The 17,217-nt window shown below is 40.5% G+C and overlaps 1 protein-coding gene and 1 long non-coding RNA gene across 2 annotated transcripts in view; one reads left to right on the plus strand and one right to left on the minus strand.

Annotated features, from left to right (window-relative positions):
- Positions 1–6,394: 6,394 nt before the first annotated feature.
- Positions 6,395–7,079, minus strand: LOC129166809 (uncharacterized). The gene is made up of 2 exons (XR_008565717.2): positions 6,870–7,079; positions 6,395–6,524 (listed from the first exon to the last, which is right to left on the minus strand). It is a non-coding gene; the product is annotated as an uncharacterized lncRNA (long non-coding RNA).
- Positions 7,080–11,611: 4,532 nt separating this feature from the next.
- slc17a5 (solute carrier family 17 member 5) overlaps positions 11,612–17,217 on the plus strand; it is a 10,954-nt gene continuing 5,348 nt past the window's right edge. Inside the window, exons 1-7 of the mRNA XM_015944711.3 lie at positions 11,612–11,865; positions 12,670–12,866; positions 12,961–13,194; positions 13,278–13,365; positions 13,773–13,859; positions 14,341–14,459; positions 17,084–17,217. The exon at positions 17,084–17,217 is cut by the window's right edge and continues 28 nt beyond it. Coding sequence (XP_015800197.1) covers positions 11,784–11,865; positions 12,670–12,866; positions 12,961–13,194; positions 13,278–13,365; positions 13,773–13,859; positions 14,341–14,459; positions 17,084–17,217 — 941 coding nt within the window. The 5' untranslated portion in view covers positions 11,612–11,783. The remainder of the gene's footprint in view (positions 11,866–12,669; positions 12,867–12,960; positions 13,195–13,277; positions 13,366–13,772; positions 13,860–14,340; positions 14,460–17,083) is intronic.

The following is a 17,217-nucleotide window of genomic DNA, read 5'->3' on the forward strand; positions in this document are numbered from 1 at the left end:
GTATTACAGTTTTTCTCAGTCGCTTTGGTGCGTTTCTCAGAACACTATTAACATTTGCACAGCAGTTAGTGCACTTCTCAAAACAATTAGTGCAAACTGCAAAACCTAGTGGATAGACTGCAAAAGCACGTCACATGCTCAAAATTGATAATCCATTCCTCAAGAGCAAGTATTCCTGTCAATGAAACTGTCAGTGCCATCAAAATGAAAAGTATTGACACCATCTTTATGAACAAGATAGTCAAATGGCTTTGTCATGTTTTCACTATGACAGTTTATAATTTCAGTGTTTTCCATTGCAAGAATATTTGGTGACACCTGAAAATGCTCAAGACAGCACTATGCCCTACTGCAGGGATTCCCAAAGTGTGGTGCGCGCACCCCCAGGGGGTGCGCGAGTTGCCGCTAGGGGGTGCGCGAGGTGAAAAGTGTAATGGCTGCGGAGCTCAGAGAAGTCTGTCATATGTCACCATTAGCGTAGAAACTCATTTGTGGGTGGGCCAAAGAAAAAGTAAGTGGGCACAATAAATGTAATTGAAAACAAGTATATTTTTGCGCATGCGCGCGTGTCCTCCACATGTGCCCTAGCTTCATAATAACAATGCGCTGAGCTTCAGCACTCTGGCCTGCGCATGCTGATATGTTCCGTATTTGATCATTTTTAACGGTGTTGGAGAAATCTGAAGGTGAGTCATTCTGGCAGATTGTAATTAACACCCTGTCTCATGCAGGTGTTTCTGACATTGTAAACCTCACACACAGAACATTGTGGATGTAACTAAATAACAAGAAATGATTCCCATTCAGGCTATTAACAGCGCGCTGAAGATCTGAAGTTCAGAGTGCGTCTGTCAGAGGTCAGACGCGTTCCGGCTGAACCACGGCTCACGGGTGCACAAGTGAGCACATCTGGGCTGGGCAGAAGTCATTTTACAACATTGGTTTAAATAGCGCGAGACGCGGTGACTTAAGCGGCTGTGCCGCGCGCGCGCATGCGCGCGCACACACACACACACAGATTCAATAAGCGCACACGCTGATTTAACTCCAGCGCGCCAGCAGATTGAAGGCAGAAATGAACGCTGCCTCCACCGTGATAAAAACTTTTAAGAGGTTATTTTTCATTCAAGGTCAAATTAAGATATTAGCTTCTGGGATGAGTCGGTCCGCTCCAGCCAGTGACTCCTCATGAACCTGACCACATCTCCTGTTACTGCACCATTTGTTATTCCAGTCCGCATGACAGCGGATCGCAGATTCAGCCACACCATAAAACAGCAATAAGTCGGTCTGAGGTAAAAGTGAACCTCATGGCTATATCTTGTCCCCTATTGACATTTGATTACGCACAAGTAGGTGACCAGCTCAGGTTTACGCAGAGCAGAAGGAAGGACAGCGCTCTGGCCGCACAGGTTAAACGTTCCTACTTTAAGAAAACCGTTAAATTGCATTGTTTATGTGCTACCTGGGCACTCTAAATATTTATTTAAAATGAAATCAAAGGAAATTGTAATGGTATCGAATGTTTATTAAAGAGCAAGTAACGTCTAAATTAACTTTTTTTTGCTGATGAACTGCATAAATGAGTGTCTAATAGTGTTTTCAATGTGTGCATTCTTTATTTTAGCATTTTGGTGCATTTTCTTTAAAAATTAAAAATTCTGTCTAAAAACCACAGTAATGCACCACCTTCAGCTGAAAACATAGAATTTGAGTCATTTTGAATAAATTTTAGCCAATGGCTAAAGAGTAAAGTACTATGTAAACCAGTAGAGTACTACGTAGCAGCTCCGTGCCAAAGTTATAAAAGCAACGAGCGTCTCGGCCACGCCCTGTGGCGAGTGGGAGTTGGATTTGCAAGCGAGTGTAGGAGGTCAGCGGTAGTTCAGCATTAGCATATAGCATTAGCATATCCTAGTCTTTAGCATATCTTTTAGTGTTATAAATACTTATTTAGTGTTAGATTTGGCTGTTGGATATTGTAGTTTAGTTAGTGTTTGGCTGTTAGTGTAATTGGGAAAGTAGTTCGGGTTTAGTGCTCCATATCGTGTTAGTATTGGTGAGTAGGTGTAGTGTAGTATGGTTGCGGTGACTCTGTGGGCATTTTACCCGCGATTCTGCACGTCTCCGTTTGAAGTGTGAGGCTGTGCCCACCGTGGCTCTTCCGCGATTTAGATGCAGCCCACCGACTCTGCTCCCCCACCACGGCGGGCTCCAGTCTGAGGTGAGTACGCTAAATAAACGTTTTAACATCTTCTAAAGACAATTCCCTACCTAAATGCAAAGTCTGAGACACGTGGTTCACTTCCTTTAGCTAGTCAGTCGGTAATTCTGCAACAGTGGCTCTAACTAACAGCACTAGTTGACAGACAGCATTACAGCGTGAAATCCAGCACAGCGTGACCCGGTTCTGTAAGGAATTCTGTTCAGGAGGTCACATTTCAGGCTCTCCACATCTTGTGTGACTGACTTTTACGTTATAACGATCACACACTAGGAATGTTATAAAGCGCCTATATAGGAGATTCTTTTGTATATTATCTGACTTTATAAACTCCCAACAACAATGTGCTTATTTTTTTTTTCAGGCTAAATCTACCCAAGACACTGGCTGTCAGACTCAAGGGCGTCAGTTTGTTTTCAGAATTGCTGGGGACAATAACCATACACTTGAGTGGGGTTTAAAAATTGCTGGGGACAATATAGGCTAGCACAGGTGTCGGCGGCTCTGTAGCCGCATGCGGCTCTTCCATCCATCTGATGCTCTGTGCTTGTAAAATAATGAATGGATATTTAAATAAAATGCGTTATATTTTACTGCATTAATTTTACATCTGTATGTCAATTCTATGTAAAGATTGTCTGCGTAAACCTGAACAGGTCCAACCCGGTCTTACTGTGAGACCGGGTTGACGCGTCACGCTTGTGCGTAATCATATGCGCTTCCTGAGCTGGAGGATGTCAGATTCTGGGATTCTCCTCAGACAGGCTCCTGGATGTGTCGCCACATTGGAGACAGGAACAAGCACTTTTCAGCCAAAGTTTCATAATCAGGGAACATTTTCTAAGTGACAAGTCTCTGAGAGACAGGGTTTGGAAAACACTTGCTTCAGTGGGAGGAACCTTCCACATGCGCTCTGGTTCTGAGAGCCTGGATTTGTATTCTGAACAGTCTAAACATGTTTTTAAAAGAAACGTATGACAAAAGTGGCACCTGCTCAGTAAAACCACCAACAGGGTGAAAAATATCAAAATATTGTAGCAGAGACGGGCTACAACTTCTGGATCATCTTTATATAAATCGTTTTATTGATTATCTTCTTATGAAAGATAACTTTGACGTACACGAGCGACCAGGCGCGTTGCAAGATTTTCAAAAGTGTGGGAGATGTTGTCTGTGCCTAAAATAATTTGATGTTATTCATCTTGTTAGTTTAATTTCCATTATAGCGGAGCAGGTGCGAATTTTAGACGCGTCATGCATGTCTCCGTTTTAAACATGTTTAAACTGTTCAGAATACAAATCCAGGCTCTGTCTCGTTAGATTGATGTAACTAAAGTTTGTACTGAATGAAACTTTACATTAAACCATGTTGAAAAGAAAATGATCCGATTAAATCATTTCCTCTCATTTACAGTCACGAAGTGCAGTGCACGTGGCTCTGGGGTTAACCAAGTTTAGTTGTTTCTCTTTGCAACAATCTTCACAGGAAGGCAAAACAGTTAAATGGCAGGTTACAGATATTTATATTAGACTTTTATTTTGACGGATAAACTCAAGGATGCTGGCTGTTTTGAAAGAATTACCCCGACGCACACTGATGCGCATGGATGAGCTTGGAAAAATGTTCTTTTTATGAAATTATTCAACTTTGGCTGAACAGCGCTTGTTCCCGTCTCTAATATGGAGACGCATGACGTATCCAGTCTGAGGCAGAATCGCCTCTTCAGCTCAGAAAGCACCTGTAGAGACATTTGATCAGGCACAAAGTTTATGTGGAGCAGAAGCGGTCGGGCCACGGCAGGTGAAACGTTCCTAGCCTACATGAAGTGAAACTGTTTAATTGTAACATTAATATGTTACTGGACATGCTGGTCTGGTTGGTTAGACCAGTGTTGGAAGTGGAAAACACACACACACACACACACACACACACACACGCGCACACACACACGCGCACACACACACACACACCAATTAAAATAATGCTGATAGCATGGACTAGTAGACAGGTGATGGTTTACGTATTTAAATGATGATCAGGCTGCTGTAAAATGTAACCTCCATCCACATCCAGACACAATTATCCTCTATTCTTTCTCTATTTGCTCTGCTCTTGTCTGGGATGACGTAGCTAATGGTGCGCGCGACGCGCCTAACTAGCGGCTGGTGCACATTTTACGCATTTGGAGAGATGGGCTGGATGCTTTGCTTTCACTGGAAGATGGTCCACTTAACGCACAGGTGTAGACTACATATTAATGACAAATGAATGAAAATTAAATTGGGAGTTTTTACTTCATATTTTAGAAATTAAAATGACGGGGGAAAACATTTATGACGCCTTTTTAAACGAAATTTTCTAGCGCGACCTGCCTGCTTCACTTAAGTCACTGCTTATTAAGGTCCGTCCAAAATTACCGTGGCCCACCCAAAAATAAAACCTGGCGCTGCGCCTGTTATAACCTCTGCAAATGGTTGTTCTTCACTTTATCAAACTCAGACTTTGTACAGCTAATGTCAAGATGTAAAATGATGAATTCAGTCGAGCTCTTCCGTCCCTCCCTCTCCTGCTCTCCTGGAAACCCGACATCGGCTGTCAGAAGCGGGAGGGGAAGAAGGAGATGAGGCAAACAGAGTGAGTGTGCGACATAAAGAAACCAGACTGGTGTGGAGGTGAGCAAAACAGCTGGAAAAGTGTGGGTGTTGAATCCCCCATGGGTGCGATGTCCATGCAAGCGACCGGTACCTGCTGCTGTCACCTGGTTGTGAGCAGCTCTCTGCTGTCTGAGGGTAGGCCCGCCCACAACGCTGCGGCTGCTGCGGTGTTTTCTTTACTGTGGGAAACGGGTAATAATGGCTCTTTGATGGGAACAGGTTGCCGACCCCTGGTATAAGATCTGAGCTGGTAAAACAAAAATCCTCATCAGCAGGCTTTTTTGAAAGTGGGGGGGACACAGCTGCCAATCACAAATTTTGCCGGGGGCATGTCCCCGGTGTCCCCGGTTAAAATGACGCCTATGGTCAGACTGATTTAGCTGCAAGAATGCACTTGTCCAGGCAGAGGTGAAGCCTTACCTATAGCAAAGGTGAATTATTTTTAATAATCTTCTATGTAAACATTTTATTATTACCTTCTAGATTTAATTTGTTTTACAGATTATTGTTACACGTGATTTTATGCTCTTTTAAACATTTATAAATGTGCTGCTTCTTTGTTTTTACATAGCCAGCCAGAATGGAGTTCTCAGCTGCAGTGTGTCTGGTGACCCACAGGGACCATGACGGAAATTCATCTTCCAGAAGGTCCCAGAGCAGCGGCCGCACCCCCTGAAAAGACCAAGGTGTGAGGTGTCTGCTGTTGATACCAGCTTCCACCTCAGTGACAGTGCAAGCTCAGTGAACTGTTCAAGGTAAAAAAAAATTAAAACATTTCAGAATTTTTAAGATATTAACAATTAAATAAGTATGTGATTACATCATGACGGAGGCTACTGATTCTGCCCCCATGACACTTGGTGGTGACGTGTGAGCTGATTCACCTGGAAAACAACTTTTACATTAAATATTTTGTTTTTGCTATCAAAAGTAAATTAACTAATAACCTGCATTATTGCAGGACACTCAGCAAAATATGGACTCTACAACATGAGGCAGGCACACATTAATAACTCTATAACAGCACATAAGGTGAGCAACACCACATATAGTACACTGTCCTGGATTTGTTTTTTTTCTGCATCTCATTAGCCTGGCTGATCACCTGATAACTCATGTCATCTGGTTATGACAGCATGAGGATGTCCTCACACACCTGTAACCTATCAGCTCATCTGGCAGAATAGAGAGAGAAGAGACAACACCACATCTCCTGTTCCTGGAAAGCCTTCAGCCATCCTTCGATGACTGAGAACCTCCATCAGCTCTGTCTCCTGTCTGTCTACAATTATTATAATAAATATTGTGTTTGACAAGTTTTTAGTGCTGCCAAATATCTCATATAGATTCCAGTTTTGATATTTTAATGGATATTTATAAATTACATTAATTGAATTATCACATTGCATGTTTAACTAGCTCTATTGTGATGATTTAAACTAGCACCTCACTGTTAAAAGCTCGTTTTAATTTCAAGCATGTTTAAGTATTTATGGACATGAAAAAAACAGGAAATATATAAATTGAGATTTATTTAATTAATATAACAAATAAGGGGGAAAGAGTCATTGAAAGGCACATTCTTCTGGAAGCTCCTGATCCTGACGACACCAGCAGAGGAGACCAGCTGCAGACACCAGAGGACCTAGAACAAAGAGAGCAGCTGTTATTAGTAAATAAATAAATCAGGGCAGTTTTAGTGAGCTGAACACATTACAGAATAATTTTCTCATGGGGTATTTTCATAACTTTATGCAGCAGACTGTAACTTGAGCCCAGGGCTACCGGAGAGCTGCTATCCAGCACGTTTCAGTGGATTTTCCTGCTTTAACAGGTTAGATTAGCTGTTAAGCAGCTCAGCTATTTGTTGCTGATTAAAACCAGGTGTGCTGAAGCAGATAAACCTCTAAAACATGCTGAATACTAGCTCTCCAGGGCAGTGGAGACAAACCCTGCAGCTAATCTGATGCTATGGCTAATGGCTACTTACATTCAGAGGTGGTTCTGTTGGGTCGGTTCTGGGAGTTACAGGCAACTCACAAGCTCACAACAATAAGGCTCAGGTCCGCTTGTCTCCTCCAAATAGACTTGGTCCCTTTCTTCTCGAGTGTCTGGGTAAGGAGGGGGAGAAACGTCCTCCATTTCTAATAACTGCATAGAGTGAAGGGAGCTAGCATCGTCTAGTTAGCCGTCGTCTTCGTCACTGCCGCGGCTCCGCCCTCTCGGTCCTCCAGGCAACGCCTACTAATGTTGCATTTTTAAAATTGATACGTGGGTGGAGAAGGACTCCGAGGCTCAATTGACCCGCTCTTTACTATTTAAAAAATGAAAGTGATGGGGAATTTTTTAACCCTGTCTGTTTAGCTTGACATCTGATATATATATATATATATATATATATATATATATATATATATATATATAGAGCCATGCCCCGATGTGGGTGCGGGGGGGGGGGGGGGGGGGGGGGCGTCGACATGGTCGGGACATAGAAGGGGGTGCGCGGCTAAATAAGTTTGGGAACCACTGCCCTACTGGTACAGCCATTTGAAATGTGCAGTAAAGTTACTGTAGATGTTATGGGAGTTGTGGGAGTAACTGAGACACTGAATACGTATGTTTTACATTTTTACTGTATACAGTAGAAGTGTTTCTAATTCTACAACATTGTGCAAAAGAAAAATGTCACTTGTTTACTGTAGAATACATGTAAACATAAAATCACCCTTTTGGTAGAGCTGTGCACAAATGTGAACAATATACAGTACATGTAACAGTACATACAGTATTGCACAGTACTGTAACATACAGGTACAGTAAATCATTCTGGCACATCCAGACGTTCCTGTCTGTCTGGCCACATATTTTCATCTACATCACAGCGGATATCATCCCTCGCGATGCAGCGAGGAAAGTATCTCCCGGAGTGGCGAATCCATCCTCTGCAGGACTCTGCTGTGATGTCATCACAAGCTGCATCCAGCTGCTAGCAGGGCCAGGGTATGTGGATGCCTGTCATATGCCTTCCACCTCCAGGAAGAGAAAAACTCCTCAATTGGATTTAGGAATGGAGAGTAAGGAGGAAGAAACTCCATAAGCATCCTGTCGTGTGCTGCAAACCACTGCCTGACTACAGCAGAGTGATGGAAGCTAACATTATCCCAAACCACTACATACATTGTCCGATTGTCACCAGGACACACACCAATTTCATTAGTGTGAGATAAGGTTCACCTGAGAAAAGTAATTCATGGAGATTTCCATGGAAACTCCTTAAAAATGGGGTTTTCAAAATGGGTGTACAAATTGTTAGACAAGATGTTCAACAATTTTGAGTGCAATGACACGAGCAATGAAATCAAGTTGTAAGGACAATGACTATTCAGCCGGTACAAGTATAAATAATTGTGACATTCATGATAAAAGCAAGGAGATAGTGATGAATAGCAAGTCAAAAGTGACCATTCTTTAGATATTTGTACTTACTCAACTGCTTCATGTACAAAGGCATAAAAACGCCATTAGGTTGTGCCAAAACGACCACGTGTTGTGGAGGCTGAACTAACTGTTGTGCAAAGTTTAATTCTGTTGTGAGAAATGCACCAAAGCAACAGAGAAAAACTGTACTAGCATATGTTGTATGATGTATGATGCTGGACCAGAATCCCATCCCACCAGCCAAACCAAACACCAAAACACAACAGATGCTGTTTTCTTCAGCAGGGTACACACCCCAAGCTGCTGATATTCAGCAACACCAAGAAGAATGTGGTTTTAAATTCTAGGTCCACTTTACCGAATCAAAAGGTAACGTTTAGATTTGGTTGTGACAAAACCATGCCTCAGCTCTGTTGCACTGATGAGATAGAGACTACTTGAGTAGCTATGATTTTGAGGTCTGAGAAGAAAATCCAACATCCTGTTTCTATTTGAATATTTTGTATACCCAATGTATGTTTGGCCATCAAACTGGGAACAGGTCTAGAAATAGAAATCAGTCTTGTGTCATGTTCTGGTTTAAACGGCTAACCCAAGACATGCAGAATCAAAGGCGGGACAAGAAGGTAAGAATAAATAAAGTTTTTATTAATTGGTATTTGCCGATGCGCGAAGTCTGGAAGGGCTCGACGGGACGGGAGTCTGGGTCTGAGAGAAAACAAAACACAAGTGAGTGAGAGGTGGCTGTGGAGAGGAATAGTGGGTTTTTAAGGGGAACAGTCTTACTGGGAGAAGGAATGGCTACTGGTCCTGAAGAGGGGTGAGAGTCAGGGTCGGCTGGTGTGGAGAGCAGACGCTGAAGAGGTTGTTGTTCTAAGTCTCTGGCAGGCGAGGTGGTGTTGGTGTAGATCTGGAGAGTAGTAGAAAGGGTAAACGGGGGGCTCGAAAATACACAAGAGATTACAGGTAGAGATACTAGAATTTGGCTCGAGAGCTGGTCGCTGAAAACTCAAAGTGAGTTAATCATTCGACGAGTTGATGACATCTCACTGCTCCTTAAATACCAGCCGACACAACAGCTGGTGCCGCTCCCCAGGACCACCTACCTGCAGACTGAGCAATGACTTAGATGCAGTAAAATACCTCGGGCCATGACATCTTGATTGTTTTTGTCTACAAAGATCATAATTTTCCAGTTTTCATGCTGTGAAAAATGTTTTTAATACATTACTGTATTTTTCTATATATGTACTGTAATATGTCAGTTGTTTGTCCTATAATTTATGTTACTTTTATGTTCGTATGAGATGTGTTACATTGGGTCACTTGAATTTCTCTTGGAGGGATAATAAAGTTCACAATGACCTTGTTATACAAACTAAGATCTGTTACATAGCTGCAAAGAAAACAACCAACAAAGCTTTGGTGTTCTTTCATATTTTTACTGCTATTTATTTGCATTGAAAACATGAAAAATCTATTTATTGTATTATTATCAGCTTTAAACATTTTGACCACTAGATGGTGCTAATGTTTATCGGCCGCAGATAAGATTCTCCTTTCATCTTGCAAGAAACTTTCAGGAAAACACGCTTTTTTAATTTATTTTTTAATAATCTAAGACTAAAAGTTTTAAAGGTTTTTTTTTTCAAAGTACATAATCAATTTTAAAACGTTACCTGAAGTTAAAGCTTAGGGCAAAATCCGTAGATATGCATATAAATACTAGATGCCTCGTCCCGCTGTTCGCCAATGGGATGCAACGTAGGAACGTGGCGGCCATCTTTCCTCAGACAGCTGCCCCCTTTCTTTATACTGGCGTGTATGGTGCATGTACTATTTAAATAACTCTAACTTGCTCAATTTTCAAAAGGTTTGATTTGTTATAAACGCCAGAGATGTGTCTGTGAAATAAGATGGGTTTGGCCCAGAAATTACCGTTATTTCACTCCACAAAGCATTTAATCTTTCATATATAACACATTTAATTGTAAGCCACAGTAACTTAAAGTATGCATTGCCTATTATAGATCTATCTATCTATCTATCTATATATATGTATATATATATATATATATATATATATATACATATATATATATATATATACATATATATATATATATATATATATATATATATATATATATATATATATATATATATATATATATATATATATACATATATATATATTCTATATTGTGTAGAGATGAGATTTCAAGGTTCTTTTGAGGTGAATCCCACATTAACAGAACGCAGATACAAAATGTGCACCCCAACAAATAAGACAACCAACACTCAAATCATATCTGTCAGCCAGAACCGGCCTGCCAGCAATAAAATTTCATCCAGCAAATTATTTTGCATTTTCACTATTTCTTAACATTTGTTTTCTTATTTATTGAGTTTTATTTATTAGTTATAAGCCGTTTGGAAATGCTTTCTGAAAAAGTTAGGAAATAATCAAAAGATAGATTAGGTTAAGAAATAAGATGGATTACAGTAATAAATAAGACAGATGGACAATGGATTGATCTTGTGAAGATTTTTAACATTCACTAAGCCAGATAAACAATGCATAGAAGAAAGTAGCAGCAGCAATGGAACAACTGTTTCTAATTGTTTCATTTACATAAAAACAATTAACAGACTGAATAATGTACAAGTGTAGTCGGTTTTCTTTGCAACAGTTACAGATGAAAGGTGATCCTGTAGTCTCGATTTGTCACAGCGGCGATTCGAGCATCCGTAGAATGCACGAAAGTCTGGCATGTTGACCCTCAAGCTTCACAATTAATAAAGGTGTGTTTCTGCAAACATAAATCCAGAAATGTCCTGTTTTAATATATCTCAGTAAATGTGTTGTGTAACAAACCAAGATGCTTAAACATCACGAGCAATTTAGCATTAATTCATTTACAATAAAACGAGCGGCTCCCACTGAGGTAAAAAGTCAACTTTGTTACACAACTTGGGCTGTCGTAAAATCGTTATTGGTTTTGTAGAACCACATAAAATATCGATTGTGGTCTCAACCTGAATAACATGCAATAGGTGGGACACATGGTTCACATTTAAGCCACTTTAAAAAGCAAAAGCGTTACTTTCAACATGTGCAAGTATGTTGTCTCAAGCCCATGTGTTCTACGGTTTGCAATAAGGCAAACCGTTAATATTTCATTGAGTTCTGGGTGTTTTTGTTTAAGCTGATCCTCACCATTGAGAGCGGAAGGGTCTGTAGTCTGAGGTAAGATGACCGCCGTTTAGCACGCCCTCGACTCCCGCCTTCGCCATCTAGTTTTATACACATGTCTATGGCCTAGTCACGTGACTGGATTGTTGGTGTCTCGCGTTCAGCTGATTCAGACTTCACTCAGTGATGTGCAACCGTTTCGTGCGGTTGGTTGGGTGTTTGTGATGTTTTAAACGCTTTATAGTAACTTTCCGCACAAAAATAAAGGGAATGGACTGTTACGGCTCTGACACGGAGAAGGATGAGCAGCAGAAGCCGCTGCTTCGAGAACACGAAGACAAAGTCCGCAAAGGTGAGAGGAAAGTCCTAGCTAACCGGCTAACAATAGGATCTGCTAACATATGTTTCAGACGCTGCACTGTTTAACCGGCAAATTAACATAAAAACACAATTTACATATCTAATTTTCTGAACAATTTAACATGTTCTTGCTTCATTAGCATTTATGTAGTACCAACTCCCTTTATTCTCATTTTAAACATACTCCTGTTGTAGGTTTGTTGTATTTTTTGAGTTGCACACACCTATTAATATAATCCCCGCAGTTTTTGCTAATCTGTCGTGTGTATTAGTGTCGGTCACGAGTTTGAGAACATCCGCCTTGAAACAGGTTTACCTGAGCAGGTGTGGGGTGTTTCATTATACATGCATGCACGATAACAACATAGCAAAAATAAATAAAGCTTTTTGCACAAGTTGCAGAGACGCTAACCTGGTTAAGACCGTTTTATTTGACTTATTCACTTAAACTCTACATTTAGCTTTAGAATTGTTACTATAAAACAGAGGAAGATGGTATTTTCCATAGTAGTGAGCAGTGAAATACATGGGTGAGCAGGCAGACAGACTTGTATCTAGCTGTTAAACCTGATATAATAATAATAATATGTTTAAGTACAGCATTGAAACAAATACTTGTGTTTTTCAATGGAAGCTTGGGATAATTGTGGAGTTTTACAACAATAATCTGAAACAATTGTGTTTCTTATTCATTTTTGGTCTAAAATAACAATCGTCCATACATTTCCTGTTTGAGAGTATTTGGTATTTGCAGTCTAAAGCAGTTATTTTCTAACATGTGAACTAATTTTCTCAGCCCCTGTGTGTGGTTCCTCGCGCTATGGCCTGGCGCTGCTCTCTAGCTACGGCTTCTTTGTGGTCTACTCCTTGAGGGTGAACCTTAGCGTGGCAATGGTGGAAATGCTCAACAGCACCCACCAGTCCAGTGCAAACCACAGTGGCACAGTGTGTCCCATTCATTATGACCCTTCACAACCCAAACACAACAACACGGTGAGAGATCATACAGCCGTCTGCTGCTGGGGGGATCCAAATGATCTTAAACCAACCAATTTCAAGGGTACTATTTGAGTTTGTCCTTTTGCAGGCCAGTGTGTACAACTGGAACACCAAGACTCAGGGCTGGATCCTGGGATCCTTTTTCTACGGCTACATCCTCACGCAGATCCCCGGTGGCTACCTGGCCGGACGCTTTGGACCCAAGTGGCTGATGGGTTTTGGAATTCTGCTAACTGTAATTTTCACGCTGCTTACCCCTGTGGCTGCTGATCTGGGTTCAGGGTATCTCATTGCTGTGAGAGTAATGGAAGGAATTGGAGAGGTATGTGATCAGGATGTGAGTGATACTATTAAGTGTCATAATCACCTTGTCCTTCTAATAGTTTTCTTGCTGTTTGTATTCAGGGTGTCACTTTTCCAGCAATGTACACCATGTGGGCGGCGTGGGCCCCTCCACTGGAGAGGAGCCGTCTGCTCACCATTTCATACATTGGTAAGTTGACATAAAACTTCGTTATTTTGGTAATAAATAGGTAATAAACCAACCCCAAAAGCATTCATTTATTGATTTTAAGCAACAGTGTGTGTTTTCCATGGCAATAGGGGCAGTACATACCTAAATCATTGCAAGCAAAATTATATTTTTGTGTTCGAATAAGACCTTTACATCAGCTCTCTAAATGGAATTTTACCACATTATTTTATCTCAAACAGCTCATGGGTAAATACTAGAAACTGAGCTGTTTATTTGAGGTTAACAGATAATCACAGCGCTAGGTAAAGGGATTATGCTAAGCTTTGTGTAACTTATTAACCCAACAATCGGAATGAAAAATGTTCAAGTCTCGTCGGCCTCTAATTCATTAATCAGTTGTTTGATTTTGTGTTTTTTCTTCTCAGGAGCCCAGCTGGGGACGGTCATAGCTCTCCCTCTGTCTGGTGAAATCTGCTTCTACCTGGACTGGACCTACATCTTCTACATATTTGGTAACATTTGTGGAGTTTCTGCAGTTTGGGATAAATCCACTCCTCAATCACCTAAGTTGGTCTGAAGAGTTGTAAAAGCTGTTTCGTCATGTTCCTAAAGAATGCCTTTTAGGAATCCGTGAGCATCATCATCATCATCATATGTTAAACTTATTTTATGAAAGTGTGTCCGTGATGAAAGTTCGAAGTGTTTCTCATCTTCCTACTCAGCAGTGGTCTTTTTCCACATTCAGCTGATTCTTGATTCTGCACTTTAGTTCCTCTTTGCTCAGTGGAAACAATGATTTAGCAGGTTGCAGAGGAAAAATGTGCGCACAGATAAAACCGTGTCACCAGATCTCCTTTATTTACTTTGGTCTGACTAAACAGCTGCTTAAACTTTGCCCCATCTCTGAGCATCATAACCTATAAAAGTCACATGTCTCGACTGTGTGAGAACACCTTTATATTAGGTTAAACAGGTGTGTGTTTGTGTGTCCAGGTGCTGTTGGTTTGGTGTGGTTTGTCCTGTGGGCTTTTCTCGTCTTTGACAGTCCAAACACTCATCCACGGATCTCAGAGCTGGAGAGACTTTACATCAACACTTCACTCAAAGACGAGGTACACGGTTTTATAGGGTGTTGATGATGCTTTAGGCTCATCTGACTGTTAAATCATCTATTTGTTTTACAGAAGCTGGTGTTCTTATCTGTCTCTATCAGTAGTTCAGTGACATCAGCAGCTAGACCGCTGCTCTAAACACCACCCTTTGCTTGGGTCATCGCTTCTGATGATTAAATTGCAGAATCTTGCATGCACAAGCACATGTGGAAATTATTTCTATTAATGGAAATATTTGTGCAGTAATTTATTAAAGCTACAAAATACCAGAAAAAATAAGGTGCAAGTTAGGTCTGTTATTTTCAATTCTATCTGTAAAACAAAGCAGCACAGAAAACATGTTTTACTGATTCAGATGTGTGTTTTGTGCTAAAATAGATCCATGGAAATGTATAGCCTTCAAATTGGATTTATGAAATTAAAATGTATTTTGTCTTCAGTGTCAGCCCGAGCAAACAAAACATATACATGACTTAAAACCAGGGCCGTTTCTAGCTTTTTGGGGGCCTATGTGATATGAAGTTAGGGCCCCCTTTTTTGTACGCTAATGCTTCAGAGTTTAGACCTTCTTCTGATCTGTGGCAGGGCCTCGCTTTGTTACACTGTCATGAAAAAGAACACCACTCTGGGGTCTTGAAACTAAGGCCTAATCCACACGTAGCCGTTTTTTTTTTTAAACGAATATCCGCCCCTCCAAAAACTTGCATCCACACCACCGCGTTTTGAAAAAAAACTGTCCACACGTACCCGGATAAATACGTTGTTAAGGACATGCCAGACCTGTAGGCGGCAGTACTTCCCCCGTTCGTAACCTCGTCCTTCATCTGTGGTCTTCCGCAAGGAGCAGTAATTCTGCTTGCAAAACCAAACAAGCAAAAGGCGCTTGGACAATTGATAAAGCGAGCGCAGCTCTGAGGGCATCCATGCTGTCGGCTAGTGTAAACACAGGTCGCACACGTGATGTCAGCATTTTTTTGTCGCTGAAAGTGACGTTGCGGACCTTAAAACACTGGTTTTGTCCGTCCACACGCAGACACCCAAAACGGAGTAAACGCAGATCTTCACTTTGGCCGGAGTTTTTCAAAAGATCCGTTTTCATGTGAAAAAACTCCGTTTTCGTGTGGATGACAGGCCAAAACGTAGAAAAATATCTACGTTTTGGCAGATCCCCGGCTACGTGTGGACAGGGCCTAAAGGTAAAAAACAACTCAAGTTGACCCAAGTAGCTCAAGACGAATAAAAAATGCTTTTGCATGTCTGTGGAGGCCGACACAAATGTTTATTACTCCAGACTTACTCCAACTCGAGACTTGCTTTCCTCCTGTCAGTACAAAAATAACATAAGAATAAACAAACTGGGCCATTATGCACATGACCGGATAACCTTGTTATGAAATTCAATAATTTGTTTTGTTATGTAGTAAAAAAAATAATTTTGTTTAAAAGATTAAAATCCCTTCCTAGTTGTTTCCAAGATTATGGTGCAAATAAATCAGAGATGTTTGTAGATGACACAAAACTAAACCATTGATTTAAAAATACTTTCCTGCTAATTTATTTCAATGATTTAAAAAAATGTATCACTAATGAATGTATTAAATTTCTAAATAAAACTAAAATTGATCAATAAAATCAGCAATGTTAAAATATTTTGGGAGTAAATAAGTGGCAAGGGGGCCCCCTTGTGGTCGTGGGGCTTTATGCATCTTCATAGTTCGCATGGTTCTGCTTAAAACCAAGATTTGATTTTTAACAGGTGCATGAATGAATGTGGTGTGGGGAGTTGAAAACCCCATCTTCCTCCTGCTGGGTAAGGCGCTCAGCCATCCAGTTCCAGTGAATCCTTGTGGGTTCAGTGATGCTAAATATTACTCATGTAAGAAAATATCTATATTTCCCAGCGATATCAATATTCAAAAGCTGTGTATCGAAAATATCGATGTGGCAATATATCGTGATATTTTTTCCTGCAATATTATATCAATATTCAAAATCTGTGTACCTAATTTTTGGAAGAATTTACATGCAAACATGCATGGTTTTTTATTTTGTTTTATTTTTGGTGCAATTCAAACGTCGACCGCTAGCTGGCAGCAGTGTGCAATGGGTTTTGTTTCCACCATTGAAATGTAAATCCCTCTGTTATGGTTCAGATACCTAATGTTAAACATGTTAAGTATCAGTTTGGAGTGTTTATTGAATTTTCCTACAATAAATTCAGTCTAAAAAATTGCTAATAACATCTGACTGAATGTATTGTAATATATCGTGATGTATTGTATTGTGTCACCAAAATTTCACCAATACACATCCCTAGTTAATTTTATAGATCTGCAGATCAGACGTTAAATGTTAGACAAGTTTGTCATTTTTATAGAACCTGTAAGGATTCACTTTTCTCTTGTTTCAAAATCTTCCTTTTATTTCTCAGAATACTTCACCTTATAGGTTGATGTTGTCCCACAAGTTTTAGTAGTACTTTAGGAGAGGAGTAAATGTGTGAAGATTTACAGATGTTTTCTTCCTTAAGGCTTTTTAACGTATAAAAGAAAATCAAAACGTCTCATTCTGTTAATCTTGCCTCAGTTCTTCAGTCCTTTTCCTAATGACTTTTGTTTCCTCAGCTGTGCACATCATCAGGCTACATCCCCTGGCGAGCCATTGTGACATCCAAGCCGCTGTTGGCCATCATTGTGGCTCACTTCTCCTACAACTGGACCTTCTACACACTTCTCACTCTGCTTCCTACTTACATGAA

Source organism: Nothobranchius furzeri, chromosome 12 (assembly GCF_043380555.1).
Source record: "Nothobranchius furzeri strain GRZ-AD chromosome 12, NfurGRZ-RIMD1, whole genome shotgun sequence".
Lineage (NCBI taxonomy): Eukaryota > Metazoa > Chordata > Actinopteri > Cyprinodontiformes > Nothobranchiidae > Nothobranchius > Nothobranchius furzeri.